The 21,083-nt window shown below is 42.4% G+C and overlaps 1 protein-coding gene across 4 annotated transcripts in view; it reads left to right on the top strand.

The window, feature by feature from the left end:
- Positions 1-20,737, top strand: part of LOC128406346 (homeobox protein Hox-D3a-like) — a 90,630-nt gene extending 69,893 nt beyond the window's left edge. For 2 of the 4 annotated variants that reach the window (XM_053373697.1, XM_053373683.1), the window contains exons 2-3: positions 16,600-16,978; positions 18,533-20,737. In XM_053373697.1, coding sequence (XP_053229672.1) covers positions 16,645-16,978; positions 18,533-19,212 — 1,014 coding nt within the window. In that variant the 5' untranslated portion in view covers positions 16,600-16,644 and the 3' untranslated portion in view covers positions 19,213-20,737. Of the gene's footprint in view, positions 1-5,056; positions 5,454-16,599; positions 16,979-18,532 lie in introns of those variants that run through there. The other 2 variants (XM_053373706.1, XM_053373690.1) reach the window with 2 other exon arrangements.
- The last annotated feature ends 346 nt before the right edge of the window (positions 20,738-21,083 follow it).

Below are 21,083 nucleotides of genomic sequence, written 5' to 3'. Positions count from 1 at the left end.
GCTCAGGTCTCTCTCTCTCTCTCTCTCTGTTTTGGGTGTGTACACATAGGATTGAGATCTCAAATCCTGAAAGGGATGGGCGGGGTGAAGAGAACACTACTAAGACTATGTTTTGCTTTTCAATTTGTCTTTAATATAATTGGAAACAATTTTAAAATAACTAACATCTTTCAACAAGGAGTTAAAAGAAAAGAAAAGAAAGGCACATATCTTACAAAGCAATTGGATTTAATTTCCTTAAAAGTTCAGGTTTTTTTTACACCTATACAAATGAGGTGAAGGCAATGAAGTACATCCTATAACTTTACAATACATCCCATCTCCACATGCACCACCACCCAACCCTTTCATCTGCATAGCTACCTTGCCTGACTCAGCCTCTTCCAACTGGACTGGATGAGCTCGGGTTCAAATTCCAGCATTGCTGCTTTAAAATATATATATATCTATATAGATATAGATATAGATATATAGATATGATACAATATAATAAAGATGAAGGCAAGACTGAGAGAGTAGTTTGCTTGGAGTAGTATTGTTGTTCTGCTCTACTGCCGACACCACTACTACCTTCATCGCAACAGCCTGTGGTCTTTATTGCATCTCTCTTCAGAACGCCATTGCGAAGTGAGTCACAATTCTACACACATGGACATGGGCCTGTCCTACTATATGGATTTTATACACTGGGAAGATGGGTGTGTGTTTGCAGGATAGCGACTCACTTCACGATGGCATTTTGAGGCTTGATCATAGGCCATTGTCATGATGGCAGCATCATTTATTTATTTAATTGTTTATTTGTCAACAGTTGGTGCTGCTACTTGGGAGTTGCTGTTGCCAAAAGAGACAGGGGAGCATAAAATGACAAGATCCAGAAAAACCAGCTGAACAGCACCTTTATCACCAAGAAGTCCTCTGGCTTCTTCTATGGCACAGCTGCACAGGGAACTGAAGAAGACTCTCTTTGTGGCCCTTCCTCCTCTTCCATTCCCTCCAAGCTGTCTCAAGACAGGGAAGACGATTCCATCATACACTCTCACACACAGTACCTCTTCTTGGAAGTGTCCGGCGTGTAGAGGGGGAGGGAGGGAGAGAGAGAGATCGCGAGGTATTTAAGGCACTCCAGACAATTGCTCATTCCGTAATGAGTTATTACTCTGCTGAGCCAAAGGTCATTAGAAAGGATAAGGGCGGCCATAAAAGCGGCCCAGCTAGCATGCTTTTCCTATAGAGATTATCATTATTGGCTTATTAATACGCGATAATGTTGAATTATACACGGCAATAAATAGGAAAAAGGTTGACTTGGAGTTTTAAATATTTTATTATTCTCAAAGCGAGCGTTCCAAGCAATGCAGGCTCGTTTCAAGTGACTGGAATAACCAGCCTAGCCCCAGACCCCTTTTTGTCTTATTTTTGGTTCAGTAATTGTTTGTTTTTACTCTGTTCTGGGATAGATAGATGATAGATAGATAGATAGATAGATAGATAGATAGATAGATGATAGGCAACTGCAGTCCGACGCCCACTTTCCTGGAAGCAAGTTAGGAGAACACAGCAGGGTTTACTTCGGAGTAAGCAAGCCTAGGATCGCGCCGTTAATCTGTAAACACCAAGTGCATTTTATGAATCTCCCAAAACAGATTGGTCTGTCTGAGGTGGGCTGACTTTCATTCTTGCACGATCTACTTAATTTTTTCCCTAGGATCGTCCTGGCCCAGCGAGATATTTTACAAGGTTTTACACAGGGAGCGCGTAGGGTCCGACTCACTCAGGCATATTTAATCTGCTTTAAGTGATCTTGAAGATGCCCTCTTAGTTTTGTAAATGTTAAATACATCGTTGGGGCGCGGGGATTCGCGGGAGAGGTGTGTGTGCCAAGTTAAAGTTAGACCTTCTTTTAGGACACTCGGAAAGGAGACTTTTGCTTCCACGATTTATGCTTCAGTCCCTTTCTGGATCAGAGCAGCGCCAGAACGGGCAGCATCCCTGCGATCAGCAGGTGCAGTTCAGCCAATAGGGCATTTCAGTTTTGGAAAATCTTGCATTTCATCGAAAAACCACACCGACCATCTCCCCCAACTTCTAGAAACGAGGAAGGCCCTGCCTACCCCCTCTCTTTAACATAAATGTATGCTGCAAAGGGCATTTTAATTTTTGCCATTATTTGAAATCCAGCGTGTTAGGTTCCTGGGCTCCTGAGTTTAACTTAAAAAAAGAGTAACTAGTTACTTGGAAGAAGGATGAAGTACAGAATTTTTTTAAAAAGAAAAAGAAAATATCTAGGAAGGCAGCAAAGTCTCTTACTTGGGAGTCAGTAAGCTCCACTGAACTTAGTGGGACTTTCTTGCCAGTAAAGATGCATAGAATTAGATTTCTTTCTTTCTTTCTTTCTTTCTTTCTTTCTTTCTTTCTTTCTTTCTTTCTTCTCTCTCTCTTTCTTTCTCTCTTTCTTTCTCTCCTTCTTTCCTTCCCTTTAGTATCTTAAAGCTTGTATTCGTGATGCACTCCTGCAAATATCTAGCATACATTATGTGACAAAGACATAACTTTGGCTAGCAAATGAACTCCTCTGACATGAATCCCACTATCTCTAGAAATCATTACGTTCCCCCCTTTTAAAAAAAATAAAATTAAAAAAGTAATGTGTTAAACATAAATGAAAACTAATTCCGTTTCTTGTCAATAAGCGATTATGATAAGGAAACAATCCCCGGACGGGAACGCAAACAATATTGCATTGGTCCTGTTAAAGATCAGATCTCAGATAAGATCCTGGCAATACCGTCAAGCGGTCCGGTCGATGTAAATCGCTTTGATCAAATGCCTCATAACTCTGCCCTCCCTCTCAAAAAAAACCCCCCTATAAGTTAATTTGGAAGTGAGGATAGGATGGAACAGCGATTTTAAAAAAACACCCCACGCACTTCTAAATGTAAGCAGAGGCTAAACGATGTTTTAAATCCAAGTTAAAGCGAAGTTACACATCGATGAAAAGGATTTGATTGTTTTTCTCGCCGCTGAAACATACATTAGAGGCCTGGCTAAATATAAATTTGCTGGAGACGGTTGGTGCGTGAGTGCGGAAGGCTAATAAACCCTGCGGAAGGGAGCAGGCCGGTTAACTCCCCTTCTTTTCCTTATCAACTTGCGAACTTTGGGTTCTGCTTCCATAGAACGTTTTCACCCGGTTGCTAGATTATCAACAACACGCCCAAAGACTGAGAAAACCTTCGCAAGCGGTTCCCACCCGTCTCCAAGCAAACACAACCAATTCCCTACTAATTTCTTCTTCTTTTAGACCTTCCTGGATCTTCTCCCCACCCCGGGCCCATCCTAATAAGAATATCAACAACAACAACAACAATAATAATAATGCATTCCACAAAACAATATACTCATCAATGAAATAATTTCGATATATGCGTCCTTATTTTGTTCCTCTGTCCAACGGATCGACCAGGCTTGGGCAACTGTCTTGCAACCCTGGAAAAAGACGCAGGCGCGAAACTGAAGCTACGGGAAAAGACTTCAGCAAAGCATTTCTCCCGTCACCTAGATAACTGCGTTATGTATATGGCCATTTTACCTTTCGACAGAGACACCCCAGCATATTTTTTTCCTTCGGGTACACACACGGAATTCTTCTTCTTCTCTTCCTCCTCCTCCTCCTCTTCCTTCCCCAGCCAAACCAAGCGAGATCTTCGTGGTTTCGGGTCCTGTGGAAGACATCCAACAGAAATGAATCGGGAAGGGAGGGGGGCGGTTTAAATCATACAAAGTTACATTCTTAACTCCACCACCCCACCCCAAACACCACGAGATGCAAAGCTTCATTGTTCCTTTGTTAGAGTTTGCAGGGTCGGCTTGTTGTTATTGTTGCAGTAGTTGTTGTTATGTGTTTTAAGGGGGGGGGTCTTTTTCTTCCCACCCTCCCCGAAACTTTCCTCTCTAACAACCGCTCCTCACCCCCACGCCCTCCTTCCCTCCCTCCCGGTAGAACCTGAACCCACAATCATCCTTCATCGCCGTAGAGTAGGAGTCGAAACTCCGTTTGCAGCGGAGTCTTTATTATGGCCATTATGACTTTCTAAGTGGGTTTCAGTGCCTTGTCCGCCTTGATGGAAGCGTGGGCAAGGGGAACGTAAGAACATAATGAAGCCCAACAGACGAGCATTTTAGTAGGGGGGGGGCGAGGAAAGTTGCAGACGGAGTCAAAACTCCCTCCCACAACCTGGGGTATTTCTTTAAATAAAGGAAGAAAGTGAAAGAAACGGCTCCTTGGAGGTGCTAAATTGCACAGGGGCTGGGATTTCTTTCCCCTTTCTCTCTCTTTCTCTTCTCTCCCCCCCCCCCCTGTTTACAGCTACAGAAGGCAAAAGAGCCATAAATCTTAAGACAGCCTACAGAGACAAGTGCATTTGTATGCATCGTTAGAACTTGCTAATACCTAAACCCATTAGCAAGCCATGTAGAATTCTAGTTTCCGATGTCCATTAACTTACAGTTAAATTCTAGAGGAAAGGGCATGGCGATTAACATAAACTATATCCATCATATTGTTTGTCATAATAGATTAGTCAACTATAGAGATGTGTGCGCGCGCGCCTGCATGTGTGTGAAACTTTTTCTCTCCCACACACCACCCTCACCCCAAATCTCCTAGCTGTGCGTTAGTTTCAAACGGGGGAGTCCCTTGGTGTGTGTGGGATTTATTTATTTATTTGAGCGGGGAAACTTATGCACAAGATCGCCTACATGATATATAAGGGAAGTCCTTGTGAGTTGGGGCAGACGCCAGGCTCTTCTCTGGACATAGATTCAACAACCCCCCCCGAAACTGTTCTACAATTCCGGGGTGTGTGTGTGTGTGTTGCACCGGCATGTTTCCTCGGAAGGAAGTCCTCCAGGAATCAGCCGTGCTCGCTCCCACCGCATAGGATGGCGGCCTTGATGCCCTGCGAACCGTCTCCAAATGAATGGGCCCATCAAGATTTTCTCCATGTATTTCCATTTTTTTTAAATGGGGGGAAGTGGTGCAATCTCCCCCTCCCCCACATTCACGTATGCTGTCCGGTTTCCTTTCCCTTAATCGGCCTCTTCTCTCCCTCCCTCCCCCCGCCCCGCATCCCCCATCCGATTCTTTCTCGTCCCTTGTCTTTGTTGAATGACGTTCGATTACGTCCCCGTCTCCCTTCCGAGCACCGAGCCCTCCCTTCCTTACCCCACCGCTCCTAACCACCACTCAAAGCAGCATAATCTGCTACTATTAAGCCAATACCACCCCTACTCTTCAACAACGACCCCCCTCCCCCCTAAAAAAAAGCCTCCCTCCCCGCCTAGCCCCCTAGATGCACAGTCCCCCCTCCCCCCTCCTTGTTTAGGCTGCGCGCAGAGATGTGAACTTTTGTAGCTCTGCTTTTCAGTCTTCGCCCGTGAAAGCGTTAAAGGTAAGGGGTCTGGAACTCGTATGCAGCAGCCGGCTTTTGTAGCGATGATTTATTGCTTCAATCTTGGTTCACCCAGAGTTCACATGGATTTGCTGCTTCTGAGAGCTAAAAGATGGTCTCACTTGACAAGTGTGACTATTCCAAATGCTTCTCTCTCTCTCTCTCTCTCTCTCTCTCTCTCTCTCTCTCTCTCTCATCTTCTCTAGTGCAAAATCGTTTATAATTGAACCTTAAAAAAAAATCAACACCCCGATTTGCTTTTGGATGAGCAGGAATCAGGGATCTAATTGATTATAGATACTATATATAAATATATATATTTGTGTAGGTGCGTGTGGGGGTTGCGTAACAGGCACACATAATAATGTATAATATTTGCATTTAATATGTGCGTGTGTGTATCTGTAACAACACACGGAGCGCGACCACACGAGGGTCTTCAAACAAAAGGAGAAGAGGGGCTTAGACGCACACAAAAAATCCCCCAACCCCACCACTTTCATCACCCTCCTTTCCCCACCCGATCTTTCTTTGTTGCTAATCTGGATTGGGGCGGGGGTCTGCGAGGCGAATATGGAAGGAGCCGGTTCTAACTCGCATCGTGTTAAATCTCAGAGAAATTAGGACTCCTTTTCTTCTTCTGGGGTGGGGGGAGACATTGCATTATTGGTTCTGCCCTCCCTTACCCTTCCACCCTAAATGCTGTTGAGACGACCCCCCCTTTAAAAAAATCGTTAAATATACAAGCAATAGTGGTGGCGTGGTTTTTTTGGTGTGTTTTTTAAGGGATACTGCAGAATCATCAAGCCTAGATTTGCATAACGTGACTTGCCTGCCAAGTACCCCCAAGCCTACAGCATTCTCTTGAAATGAATGGACCGAAATAGCTAACTAATAAATAGATAAACGAGGAGCCCATTGCCTACTGTATGGGACTGTGGGATGCCCATATTTCTCTACAAGATAAAGCATTATGGGACTGATAATATCATGTTAATTTCCCAGAGAGCGAAAGTTTTTGTTTTGTTTCTTTTGTTTCTGTTTTGTTTTATCGCGTGGTTTATGCTGCAGAGAAACCAGGGGGTTACCCCCCTCAAAACCAAGGTTCAAAATAGCATAAATTACCCGCAGTACCCAAAAAAGAAAAGAAAAAAGTCTCCTTTATAATAATCACATATTTTGGTTTTTTGGGGTATAGAAGGAGGCAGTCAGATATAACTACGTTTGAAACCGTTTGCAAGCAAGTCCCGTTGAAACTTCTCTAGAGGAAAAATGGTTTAAGATGGACCTGAATTTCAGGCCAGAACTAAATCCGCCAACCTTCAGTACGTCAGTTCGGTGGCATTTCCTTAATTTCGTCCACAGTTAAATTAACCTGCGACTTTAGCGCTGGGCTCCTTCCGTACATTTGCTTGGGAACTAACGGTCCTGTGGATTCCAACGGGACTCGTGTCTAAGGCTTGATTGCAGCCTTGATTTCAACGGACCCTACTTCCAAGTGCAAATTCCCGTTGATATATGTTTCATCCAGCCTGCTTCTCAATAGTTGGGCCATCCAATCCATTTGATCCAATACATTTGAACATCCAATCCATTTGAATGATGGGCAGCTGTCAGTCACGACCACCTTAAAACATGCATTTGCTTGGAAGTAAGGCCCTTTTCGCACAGTTATCAATGGGACTTTTACTTCCAAGTTTAGCATCGGGGCAGTCATCTCAACAAAATGAACTCGGTTCCTAAACAGAACGGCCACAGCCCAGCTCAGAATTAAACGCGCTTAGCCTCATAGAAACCAGCGTTGATTTCTGGCAACCCAGCCTTCGAGCTTCAATACTTTGTTGGATTGTGCCCTATATATATCCCCCCCCCCCCGTTTGGCCATGAGATTTGTAGTGGGGGGTGGGGGTGGGATTGACTGAGTGGATAGATGCTTGTGGTGACTCGGTACCAAATACCGATAAGGGTATGCCAACACGTGCGTCCACACACACACACACACACACACACACAATCTCTTAGCAAAAGCTTCTTGCGTTTATGCGAATGCGTAAGACTCCGAGTAGTTCTATCGAAGCCATGCAGACTCAACCACCGTCCCCCCCAAATGCTTATCATTTTGCTGGCAAAGTTCTAGAACTGAAACTCATCAACAAATAGAACAGGAAAACAAAACCAAAGTAAAAGCCTGATATAAAACTGTGTTTCATTAAAACAAAATATATTCTTTTTTAAAAATAGGTATTTCCCACCCATTCCCATTAAACTAAGTTTTGTTAGCGCGCTAAGTACTGAGACAGGGAAGTGAGATGAACTGGATTCTGTAACGAACTCTTGCGTGTAAAAAAGGGATTTGGATTGGGAGCCTGGATCGGTGAGTGAGGAGAAGAGCCGCGTAGGTGGGTATAATACCCCATTTACAACGCCTTATTTTAAATCATCACCTAACTGTCCGGGATGCCCGCAAAAGTCGACATACGAAAAAGAAAAGTTGTAGACCGTGCGCTTATAAGCAAGAAGAGACCTCCCCTGCCGAAATAGTTCCAAAAAGGCAAACTAAAATGAAGTCATTTAGTTTTTAAAAATTAGTCTGTCTCTATTAATTTGCAAAAAACAAAACAACAAACAAACAAATAAAAAACATCAGCTTTCAGTAGCAGAAATGCAAATATTTCTCAAAACAGTGTGTTTATGTAAGGGGGTGGGAGGGAAAAAATGCTGCATACATTAAGATGTATGGATCTTCCCGATCATTTCACTGGTAGCCTGAAATTTCGTGCAGGGATGAAGATGATTAAAAATGTGTTCCCTTGAAATCAAAAGCATGGTGATTCTTTGAAGGCAAGGGCCACGGGGTAGCTATTTCAGGGGGTCCGAAAAGGGCTACTTCTTCCCGCAATTTCCAATTAACATGTGGAACTCACTGCCACAAGATGGTGAGATGGCCATTAGCTCAGTTGGCTTTCAGAAAAGATTAGACAAGTTCATAGAGGGCAGGTGTGGTAGCTAAAAGTTGTTGCCATGTCAAGAGGAAGTCTGTCTGTGGCTATCAGTAGGTGGGAACAAAGAACAAGGGTTGACCACACCTGCCATCCTGCCTTGCTTCTGAGTTTCCAGAGACGTCTACCTAGGTATTGAATACAGACTGCTGGACAGATAGATATGGGTGGACCATGTGACTCAGACCTTTAAGAAATAAATATAGCTAATGGCTTCAAATCCAGGCACTACTGACCTCAAGAATTACAAGTTCTGCTTCCCTGTCCTGAAACTTGAGAGACATGACATAGAAATAGCAGAATGATTAACTGCAGAGCCATTACATATATTTATCATTAACAGCTCCATCCACAATTAATTTTAGAGGAGCAATGTGAGGGTTGGGGAGGATGTTGGTTTTTAATCCAATTCTGATTTTTTTGAAAAAGGGTCAAAGAATTTAGTTTGAATCATGTTATTTTTAAATGCCCAGCACTTCTTATTAGATCCACTAATGAGATATATAAAACAGAATAAGGTGACTACTTTTGAGTCCCATACCCTTGAGTAACCTATGGCAAGCCCCCCCCCCCACTCCGCATCAAAGATTTAGCAGAATCAGCATGCTACTGCTTGGAGGGTTGAATAAGATTTGATCCAGATTTTCTTGGCTGTTTTTTAACCAAGAAAAAACAAAGCAAAACAAAACTGTACCCTCAAGCTAGTGACAAAAGTCCCACCTACTGTAGTAAAACAACAACAACAACAACCCTTCTTAGGTACCTTCCACAAAATATGGCAATGGAGCAACAGGCAGAAAAGTTGTGATGAAAAGGGGGATTTTGTATTGGCTGATAAAGAGCACAGCACAGCACAGCAAGGCAAGGACAGTTTAAAGCTGTGGCTGGCTTTATGATGGACAGTCCTTAAGGCTACCACTGTTTTCCTGTTAACATTATACTTGGAATTTAAGTTCTCTTGAAACCGGTGTGACTCCCAGGCAGGCCTGTCTCCTTCTTGCCCAACATTTTGGAATGGGAGGCTTCGCCAGCGAGCCCTGTAAGTCAGTGAGGAACAGCAAAAACACCAATGCAATGAATTTTAAAATATCTCTTAATAATAGCCATTTACAGTATAACCCCATGCATGTCTACTTAGAAATAAACCACATTCAGTTTAGCAGGCCATACTCCTAAATAAGGGTGTGTAGGATTGCAGCCTTGATGTTATAAATGTTTTGAATAAAATAGTATTACACTTAAATAAAACTTTTCTTTTCTTTTTTTAATTGCCAAGTGCTTGACAAACTTTGTACTCACTGGCCAGAACTTCACAACAGGGAAGCAGCTTTACTTTATACTGGGCAGAAAAAACCTACATAGTTTCCCTGTATGTTTCTATAGGTAAAACATGTTTTTTTTTAAGTGAATGATAACCATCTTAGTTGGGTTTTTGAAATATCTGCTAAGGGGATTACAACTTTTACGTGCTCCCCAGTCCTAAGTGCATAGCTAATGAATATATTGTGATGAGAATATTATTCACCCAGAACTGCTAGACACCGTCTATATCTATCTATCTATCTATCTATCATCTATCTATCTATCTATCTATCTATCTATCTATCTATCTATCATCTATCTATCTATCTATCTATCTATCTATCTATCTATCTATCATCTATCTATCATCTATCTATCATCTATCATCTATCTATCTATATCTATCTATCTATCTATCTATCATCTATCATCTATCATCTATCTATCATCTATCTATCATCTATCTATCTATCTATCTATCTATCTATATCTATCATCTATCATCTATCTATCTATCATCTATCTATCTATATCTATCATCTATCTATCATCTATCTATCTATCTATCTATCTATCATCTATCTATCTATCTATCTATCTATCTATCTATCTATCTATCTATATCTATCTATCATCTATCTATCTATCTATCATCTATCTATCTATCTATCTATCTATCTATCTATCTATCTATCTATCATCTCCAGGGCTTTTTCAGTCAGAACTCCCCGGAACTCAGTTCCAGCACCTCTCAGGTGGGCGCCATTGCCATTATAAGAGAACAAGGGAGGCATTCATGGTGAGTTCCAGCACCTATTTTTCTAGAAAAATAGCACTATCTATAACAATATCACACATGTAAACATAATGTGATTATTCTAGTGCAAGCCGGCAAAAGTCAAACTGTAATCAATGAGATTCAAGTTTGTCAGTCCTTATAATGGTACCTTAGTCACAGCTACTTTTTGCACCCCTCAAAAGTAAGCAATATGCTATCATAAATCAGCTGTCACACACAACTTTAATACAACCCCTGTCCTCTAAGATGCAATATACATAAAAGCTCAGATTCTTACACACTGCTTGTGATGATGATGGGGAAAACACAGTTTATGTAAACTCATTTATCCACCTGTGGTTTTAAAAATGCCCTTGGACTTCAGCAGGCAGTCAGCTTGTGTGCAAGACTTGCATATATTCTGCTAGTTAACAAAAGCACAGAACTGAGCGCAGAACACAACCTGCTGGGAATCTCTGTTTTCATTTTAGAAAACAAACCATGTTTCTATCCCTCATGACTGTGGTGAATAGGACTGAAACTGAGTAAGCAACGCTGGGTGAAAGCTAGAGAGGCAGCTGATAGGATCATGATCTGGGCTTTAATATTGCATAGTTCTGTGCCCCTCCCCTTTATTTAAATCAAATAAATTATGCAAAATAAATAAATAAATAAATAAATAAATAAATAAATGGGAAGCAGTCTTCAGAACACAGTTTTCCTTGGAGCAAAATTGGGGTTACTTTGCTGCAGATTCCCCACCCCCACCCCCAGTGCACAGCACACACTGCTCTGCCTATGAATTGGTCTGAGGACAGCGTATCAATGGCCCATTCATTTCCATCAGTGAGGTTACAGCTGTTCACATAGCTTACCAGCCAACTTAATATCATTAGCTCCCATTGCTCTTGCTAAATCCAATACACCTTTCTGAGCTCTTTTGTATGCCTGACACCATTTCTACAGGCCAATGATTTTCCCAATAGACTCTGCTTGTCTCTTCCAGGAGAATATTGCTTCATTTTAAATAAAAACTCCCCGCTGCGGAACTTATATAGACCTTTACTCTTCAGGTCACTGAGTTGCGGAAGGGGAGAGATGTTAGGAAAAGCTGCTGGCTTATTTTCATCTATTTGTACTGGGTAAATTTAATATAAATAGATACCGTATTGATGGCAAGCCAAATATTTATTCCACAAATAATTCCAGTACTGTTGTTGTTTTTTACATGAAACAAGCCATTACTTCTAACTTAGGCATCAATAGCAATTATGAAATACAGACCTCTCTGCAGTGCAATCACCGTTCTGCTGCCATGCAGCATTTCCTATGCTAGTGGGATTATACAGACACACCACCTGCCTTTGATTAGTCATTGCTTCCCCACAAATCCACGGTCCAATCCTCATTGGAAGCTAAACAGATTTTTGTTACCGATGCTACTATGATGTGCCTCCTCAAACCACTTCACCTTTATATTTTTAGATGTGCACCAAAATGTTTTGAGCATATGTTTAGAAATGTGAGAGGGACGCGGGTGGCGCTGTGGGTTAAACCACAGGGCCTAGGGCTTGCTGATTGGAAAGTCGGTGGTTCGAATCCCTGCGACAGGGTGAGCTCCCATTGCTCGGTCCCTGCTCCTGCCAACCTAGCAGTTCAAAAGCATGAAGTACAAGTAGATAAATAGGTACCGCTCCAGCGGGAAGGTAAACAGCATTTCCGTGCGCTGCTCTGGTTCACCAGAAGAGACTTAGTCATGCTGGCCACATGACCAGGAAGCTGTACGCCAGCTCCCTCAGCCAGTAAAGCGAGATGAGTGCCGCAACCCCAGAGTCGTCCGCAACTGGACCTAATGGTCAGGGGTCCCTTTACCTTTAACTAAAAATGTGAATGTGACAAATACATGTGCAAATGTACCAGACAGACATCTTCTTCAGGGAACCATGATGGCCTACAGTTCTTTCATAAAATCATAGAATTGTAGAGTTGGAAGGGACCACCTCCCTGCAATGCAGAAATCTTTTGCCCAATGTAGGGCTTGAACCATTGACCCTGGGATGAAGAATTTCATGCTCTACCAAATGAGATATCCCTTTGTCACGTGTAGACTTATTGGTAAACATGGATGAGCCCCTGTGTAAGATGTGAAGCACCATATTTTTCTCTCTATAAGATGCACCAGACTACAAGACGCACCTAGTTTTTGGAGGAGGAAAACAAGAAAAAAAATATTCTGAATCTCAGAAGCTAGAACAGCAAGAGGGATCGCTGCGCAGTGAAAGCAGCAATCCCTCTTGCTGTTCTGGCTTATGTGATAGCTGTGCACCCTGCATTCGCTCCATAAGATGCACACACATTTCCCCTTACTTTTTAGGAGGGAAAAAGTGAGTCTTATACAGCAAAAAATACGGTAGCTATCAGTCTTTAGGGCATGGGTGGAGAATTTGTTGAGATGGTGTTGGATTCCAACTCCCATCATCCCTGTCCATGCAGACAGGGGTTCATGGAAGTTGGAGTCCAGCAATTTATGGCGGGCTAGAGGTTCCCCACCTGTGCTTTCGGGTGAATCCCTCATTCACTGAAATTAGATGTAGCACTTCTTCAGTAATGAAAGAGTAAAGGAATTGATTCCAGGGTTCCTGAGGAACATAATAACAGAAGCAATGAGCAGCACTCTTTCTGTCTGTGTAGGCTTATTTTAGATGGATCACCAAAGGGCTGGCAGAAGGTGTTGTGGACGATGTTGCAAGCTGTGACAAGATGCATTTCAATGGGATTCAGACCCAGGCTTACAAATCTCTGGGTAGGACTGGGGAATGTATGGTGAGCAGGGAAGGCATCTTTAAGTGGCATGAACTTCAAAGACAGGTTTCCCCAACACTCAAGTTTTGATATTTCAAAGCAGACCACAGAGCAGTACCATAGAGAGACTTGCTCTGGAAATTTTAAAGATACATCCCTTGATTATTTCAGCTTTTCAATATTAAAAAAGAACAGTAGGCTCTAGCTCATGGGTCAGCAAACTTTTTCAGCAGGGGGCCAGTCCACTGTCCCTCAGACCTTGTGGGGGGCTGGACTATATTTTGAAAAAAATATATGAACAAATTCCTATGCCCCACAAATAACCCAGAGATGCATCATGTAAAAATACCAGGCAGGCTCCACAAATAACCCAGAGATGCATTTTAAATAAAAGTAGACATTCTACTCATGTAAAAAACTGCTTATTTCCGGACCATCTGCGGGCTGGATTTAGAAGGCAATTGGACCGGATTCGGCCCCTGGGCCTTAGTTTGCCTACCCATGCTCTAGCTCTTATACAGAGATATAAGGGAAAGCATGCAAGCAATGCTATATCAAAATCAGTAAGAAGTTAACCTTTTCCTGACCTCCAGCAATCTGGGAAATGAATGCAACGAAACAAGGGTGGCGGGCAAACGTTAGGGCAATTGGCACTAATACTTATCTTTAAAACTTTAAAAATTTGCTCAGGTTATTTAATACAGTGACAATGCACATGGCTAATTGGAAGCAAGCCCTGTTGAATTCAGTAGCCCTTGCTCTCAGGTGAGTGTGTACCAGATTGCAGCCTGAGTAACTAAAATTTAAAGATAATGGCACCGCAATGTGATGCACATTGACTCAGAAATATGTCCCACTGTATTTAATAGCACTTGCTTCTTTGTAAGTATGTTTATAACTGAAACCCCACACTACTGCTATTGAGATTTTTTTGCTGCTTACCACCCACTTCAATTGCTCTTACAGTAGTGGATACTTATCCCCTGTTGTACGATTTCTGGATACAGAATTGCTGTAGGGCTACTGTGTACTCTCCCACCCCACCCCAACACAGCTAAGGCTTAGCATTGTATCTATCACCTCCTCTGTGCTTTGGAGAGATTATCTGCCCAAAGTGAAGGGAACATATTTGTCCTTATAGTCAGCATCAGGCAGCACTGTGTTCTTATTATGGTTCTTTACCTTTAAACCACACTTGGACCAGACAGCTTTTTAAACAGAAGACCCATTTAAATAGAGTTGTCATCTGTACATGTGGCTACTACAGTCATGAGAGGAGATATTTCTCCTTATACCCAGCAGAAGACTGCATCCAGGTGTATATATGCACATACATGTACACTGGATTGGTGATGGGTAAAGGTTATTATTAGTATAAGGGTTTGGGAGTTCATCTCCCAATTATACTCCCTCACCCAAATGCTGCTTATTAAATAATTATCATTTATGCACAAGCCAGCAAACACCAAAGAGTCCTCCCTCCCCTCTCCCAGTTATACTTTTTGATCTCTTCATTGGCATCATTTTAGCATGCTTGCTTTTGACCATCGTTAATAAAGGTGACAGAACAAGCTTGGGAATTGAAATTAATATTCAAAATTCCCCAGAATGTGAAATGTTGTTCATGGAATCTCAGCTCCGAATGTGGAATCTTCATCTCCAAATATGAGAGCTGTGGATTTAGTGGCCTCTCTTGATTTGTTTTGACTTAGACAGTAAACTGTAATATAATATATTAAACTGTAATATAATCATAACTTCCAACTATCAAATACTATCATATATAATAATAAATACTAAGACTTATTCTCCTAGCGTCTATTCTTATGTAGACATAACGGCATCACCTATACACAAGAGAGCGATAATGCCATGCTCAGAGGAAACTCCAAGGTTTTCAGAAGTGGGGTCATTTTTTTGGGGGGGACTGCTAAGGAAAAGGAGCCCCCAAACAACCCATTCAGGAATGAGCATGCTCAATGGACCCATAATGTTGGGGAGGGCTCCAGAAGACTGGAGGAGGGAAAATAATTTTATGGAGCATTCTGAGAGAATGCATGGTGTGTTGGCCGAGACACTGAACTGGAGCACTTCACACTGCAATAATACACTGCAACAACAACAACAACAACAACTTATTTATACCCCACCCATCTGGCTGAGTTTCCCCAGCCACTCTGGCGGCTCCCAATCAAGTGTTAAAAACAATACAGCATTAAATATTAAAAACTTCCCTAAACAGGGCTGCCTTCAGATGTCTTTTAAAAATAGGATAGCTGCTTATTTCCTTGACATCTGATGGGAGGGTGTTCCACAGGGCAGGTGCCACTACTGAGAAGGCCCTCTGCCTGGTTCCCTGTAACCTCACTTCTCACAATGAGGGAACTGCCAGAAGGCCCTCGGCGTTGGATCTCAGTGTCTGGGCTGAACGATGGGGGTGGAGACGCTCCTTCTGGTATGCAATCTTGTTGTATGCCCCACTTGTTCAATAATTAAGTATCATTCTAACTACTATTTATGTATATTATGCTGTTTCTCAAACACAATATAAAACCAGACATAACTGTGTGTCAGTTTTCAAATTCATTAATAAGGCAACCAAACAGAAACATATTAACATAAATATAAAATTATACATAAAAATATATCTTAGCCAATACAATAAATAAAACATACATAAAAAGCTGAAAGTTAGATCATGATGGAAGCCATATCACCTTGTCTAAGTTAAGGGGCCTTTAGCTGTATTAAACATCACAGACCTGTCCATATTGAACAACAAATATTTGATCTTATCCATATGACTGACGGTAGTGACCGCTGGTAAAGATTTCTCTAAATATTTTTGCTTTGGTGTTTCACTTATCAAATACTGTCAAAGCACTAAAACCACTATGTATCAGCAGTCAAACGCTGACAAATATTAAAATCAACTCCGGCAAATACAGACATTAAATATCTGGTGTATACTTGACAATGTTTGCGGAGGATAATTTCCGAGAGCAAAATAGTTTCAACTCTAAACATGTTGAAACTCAAAAGACTGTCTTTGTTTAAAGTTCATGATTCTTGCTCTCTCTTTTTTTGGTGGGTTCCTTTTTCTGGACAGAGGCCAGAATGGTCGGTAAATGTTCTTGCTTTGAGATGTGGGCATGTTTACTTCGGATATTTCTCTTTAGCTTTTGGAACACATAGGTGAGGAGGATCCTTCCTCAGTTGGTAATAACTGGAGCTCTGTCTGGATTCCTTTCACATTCATTTCAAGGCATCTGTCTCCTTCCCTGCCCCTTCAGTCAGACAAGAACAGGAAATGCAAAAAGCTCTTCATGAAGATGACCAGGATTCCTCAGAAAGCAGTTCATACCAAGATCCCATTAGAAGGGATTCCTTTAGTCAGCAACAACTTCCAGCTCCACTGGCACACCAGGAGCCAGAAACATCCACAAGGTCTCCAACAGGCCAAAAAGGCACTGAACAGGCGTCTCTAGGGAACACCAATGATCAGACCTCAAAATTGCAACAGCCTCCATTGGTTACCAATGGCACTAGCAAGGCACATGATAGCCATTTACCAAAACAAGTCTTCCCTTGGATGAAAGAAACAAGACACAGCAGCAAGCAGAAGAACAACCTTCCATCTTCAGGTACCTTGTTTTATTTGTCATCTCCCATGCTTGATTCCAATGTGCATCTATCCAATGGTAGCCAACATGGTGCCCTCATGAGGTTGACAGACACCCACCAGTCCCAGACAGCAATGGTCAGGGATGATAGGAGTTGTAGCCAAACAGCAGCATCTGGAATGCACATCATTGGCTACCATGGATCTAGGCTATAGCTTTCCTTGCACTTTCAAATAAGTGTTCACATGCAGTACTTTAGCTTACACCATGCGGTAATTTAATTTATACCATGTCCTTCCTCCAAGGAACTAAGCACACATTATGGAGGGTTCACTGGTGGTCTCTTGTCCAGAGACTGCTTAAGACCAGACACTCTTAACTTTACTGGTTGAACCACAGCATGTGTCTTCAGAGCATTTTCTGGACAATAACTTACAAAGTACTTTTGTACTTTTTATTTGCTTATGTTTATATTCCATCTTATATTGGGATAATAGGAGCAACTAGGCTTCCACTTGAGGAATTCAGTAAGAATTATATATAATTTTTCTTTTAGAAGTTGCTCTAATATATTCTTTATAGGTCCTTTACCAACCTCAACCTCCCAGTATTATGAGAATAGCCATATGTCTTATTAAATAAACATTAGGTTTTCATTTAGATTAATCCATTAGTGTAGGAAGGATAGAGACATATATAGAAAGACAAATAATTATTCAGCTGGATGTAGAGACAAATAGATAGACAAACATAATAGCATAGCATAGAATAAAATGGATCAGAACATTTCCATTCTTTGCAAATGGAAACACAAACCCTCCAAACTGAGAATGTTACTGAGCTGAACCAAATATTCTCCAGTTTCCATTTTTTAGTGGAGACTGCAATTATGGGGGAACATAAATACTCACATTTTCCAATTAAGTTACCATTATTTTTCTTGAGTTTTTTGGGGTGTGGGCTGGGTGTGGCACCTTTACCCCTCTGACCTCTTCCTTTTCTTCCATCTTGTATGAATTACATCAGTGATCCAACTCAGTCACAGATTACTCAATTACCAGGATGATGTAACATTCAATACTGTCCAGTCAATCAGATTGGGTTGTGTGATGTCACTCACTGAGGGTAAAATAAGCAAACATTTCTTGCCAGGTGCCTTGTGGAAGTGAGGGTGGGAGCACCAAAAAAGGGCAACACAACTGAATACACTTGCCAAAATCTGTGAGTTGTTTTGGTTCAGCTCTAACATCTCTCTGAGTTTTATCCCCACATAACATGCATGCTTGTACGTTGGGGTAGAGAATCTGTGGCCTTCCAGATGTCATCAGACTCCAACTCCCATCAGCCTCAGCCAGCAAGGTGAATGATAGAGATGTTGGGACTTGTAGTCCAGCAACATCAGGAGGACCACAAGTTCCCCACCTCTGATGTACGCCTTATTATTATTATTATTATTATTATTATTATTATTATTATTAATCTCCCAGGTACAATATTTTGCGAGGCAATGCATCTATTCCTTGCAAAGTCATTAAGAATCAAGCTGAACTGACTTTTTTCATTTTCTTCATTTAGACCCCAGCTCCTCTCCACCAAGTCTCTCCTCATCCAAGAGAGTCCGCACAGCCTACACCCAAACGCAGCTGGTGGAACTGGAGAAGGAGTTCCATTTTAATAGATACCTCTGCCGGCCACGCAGGCTGGAAATGGCCCGGCTTCTGAGGCTCTCTGAGAGGCAAATCAAGATCTGGTTCCAGAACAGAAGGATGAAGTATAAGAAAGACATCAGGGTCAAGGGGACCATTGGGAAGTCCCCGAGCAAAAGTCCTCAAGTGAGTGACTATTTCAGTCAAGTGGAGGCTGAGTATGATTTGGCCACACCAAGTTCATGTAGCAAGGCCCAGGGAGGGGTATATAGTTATACTGACCCTCTCTTTGACAGCTCCTTAACGTCCCTCTCCTTGGAGTATGGCCCCCTTTCTCTGCAAGGAGACAGTCATCATTATGGACCTCCAGTTCTGCAAGGGAGTCCAAGTGAAGTGGAAGAAAATTACCTGGGAAATATGCCCGAGGCTGACTCACTCTTCAGCTTCCCTGACTGTTCCTCTGCAAACCTGGACTACAGCTGTGTTGCCGAAATCCCCAGTCATCACCAGCTTGGGCTGTCCAACTCACATCCCATTTACACAGATTTAACAACACATCCTGTGCCTCAGGGAGATTCTCAGGGACCTGTAAATCTTACGCATCTGTGAGGGCTCTCTCTGCCATGGAAACCAAGCAGGGGAAATTGCTACAGTCCTATTATCTCATTAAAAAAGAAAAAAACCCTCTAAGTGCAACCAACAGCATTTCTCTCCCCCAGCCCCCCTCCAACCGCCCACCACTCCTATCTGCCCACCCATTACCTCCCATTTATTTAACTGTACTGGACATTCATTGGTGAGGGAGGGGCTGCTGCTGGATGCTGCAAAGTTGATAATTCACTCAAAGCAAGGCTGTCTTCAAACCAAACCTAAGGCAGTCTATGCACTGGATTTTTAAACATCCGTTTTGTAAAGAGGGTTTTGTGAACGTTATTGCAAAGAAAGGCATTGTGGGTCTCAGTTGTTCAGCAGCTATTGGCCTCATGATCCTCTCGGAAAAGGGGAGAAATCAGGCTGATCATAGTTGCTCTGGTTTTCAGGCATTCATTTCACAAAGTGAAAGACTTTAACTAACCTTGCCACCCCATACAAGTCAACTCAGAAGCAAATCTTGTTGAGTTCAATTGGGTTTACTCCTAGAAGAGTAGGTGTAGAATTGCAGCCTTAGTCTGGATATTCCCAAGTCCAGTTCTTTGCCTATTCCATTCCAAAGGTTTAGCACTTCACAGGGTGAAGAGCAGACACCTTGCCCTAATAGCAGGGATCTTTTAAGGTCCAATATCTTTCTACAGGCAAACACAGATGACCATTTACCAACCATAATAGTCCTGGTGGCTAGTGCCCATTGGCACTGGTGGGTCCTCACTATGGCCCCATGTGAACCAAGAGTAGACTCGGAACTCCTGTGAAGGGGTCTAGCCCAGGAGAAGATTGGCAGTGGTAGTCAAGCTGTTTCTCCAAGAAAGCTTGCCCATCAGTACTGATCTTCTGACTGAGAAATCCCACTGAGCCACTGATGAACCCCAGGTACCATAGATCATAGTTTGAAAAGCCATTGCTGTATGTTGCTATTGTCTAAGCCTCATCAAAATATTTTCTGACAGAACTGTGGTGCCAATGCAGCAAGAATAGGCAAGATGCATATTCCCCCTTCCTCTTTCATCCCTTGCCAGGGTGTTACCACCCCTAGGTAAGAACCGAGAGCTCTCAGGGAAGTCCACTCCAAGAAACCCTGTTGCAGAGAGCCCATATCTCCAGAATGCACTCAATCTTTGACAATAAGCATCTCCCAATGCATGCCTAACATAAAAGATAACACTTCAAATTCCACACCTACATCTTAAAAAACAGAACAAAATCTCCTATGATCCAGCTCCAATATTGAAATCACCTGCTTGTTGTAGTTCCAGGGCAAGTGAATGGCTGCCTCTGAGGGCTATTGTCTTGCCATCAGGCGCGGCTAGTGAATGCGTCTTGGGAGAACCAGCTCGCAACCTCGCTGCTGCAGCAGTGAGCAATGTTTTCACTGCACGCTACACGTCACCGATGGTTTATTTTTAATGATTGCTTGGCTCTTGGCATCTATTTTAATGTACTGTTTTGATACTGGAAATAAAGAGGCTTTTTAAAAACAGCACCGGGAGATTTTCTTGGCGTAGGCAGACTAGCTTTTCTCCATGAACACTGCTCTGTTGTTCTTAGAATCACTTTGCCATCTTGTAGTTTACTAGGGGCTGGGCCTCACCCTTCCCTCACCCCCATTAATCATCGAGACAGCACGTACTTCAGAAGGCCTCTAGCTCTTTCATCTCCCAGTTAGTATGCAGCTTTGGAGCTTAGCCTGCTTGTGCATTTCTCTCCCCCACCTCCTAAACTGGCCCCTGCCTTCCATTAAACCTCTTCCATTTCCTTGGACTACAAGTTAGCGAGACCTTCTATCCTCCTTTAAGCAGCTTCTGGTAGGGCAAGTATCAGTCAAG

The sequence above is a fragment of the Podarcis raffonei genome, chromosome 2, assembly GCF_027172205.1.
Source record: "Podarcis raffonei isolate rPodRaf1 chromosome 2, rPodRaf1.pri, whole genome shotgun sequence".
In the NCBI taxonomy this organism is placed as follows: Eukaryota; Metazoa; Chordata; class Lepidosauria; order Squamata; family Lacertidae; genus Podarcis; species Podarcis raffonei.
This window is presented reverse-complemented; position numbering and strand designations above follow the sequence as displayed.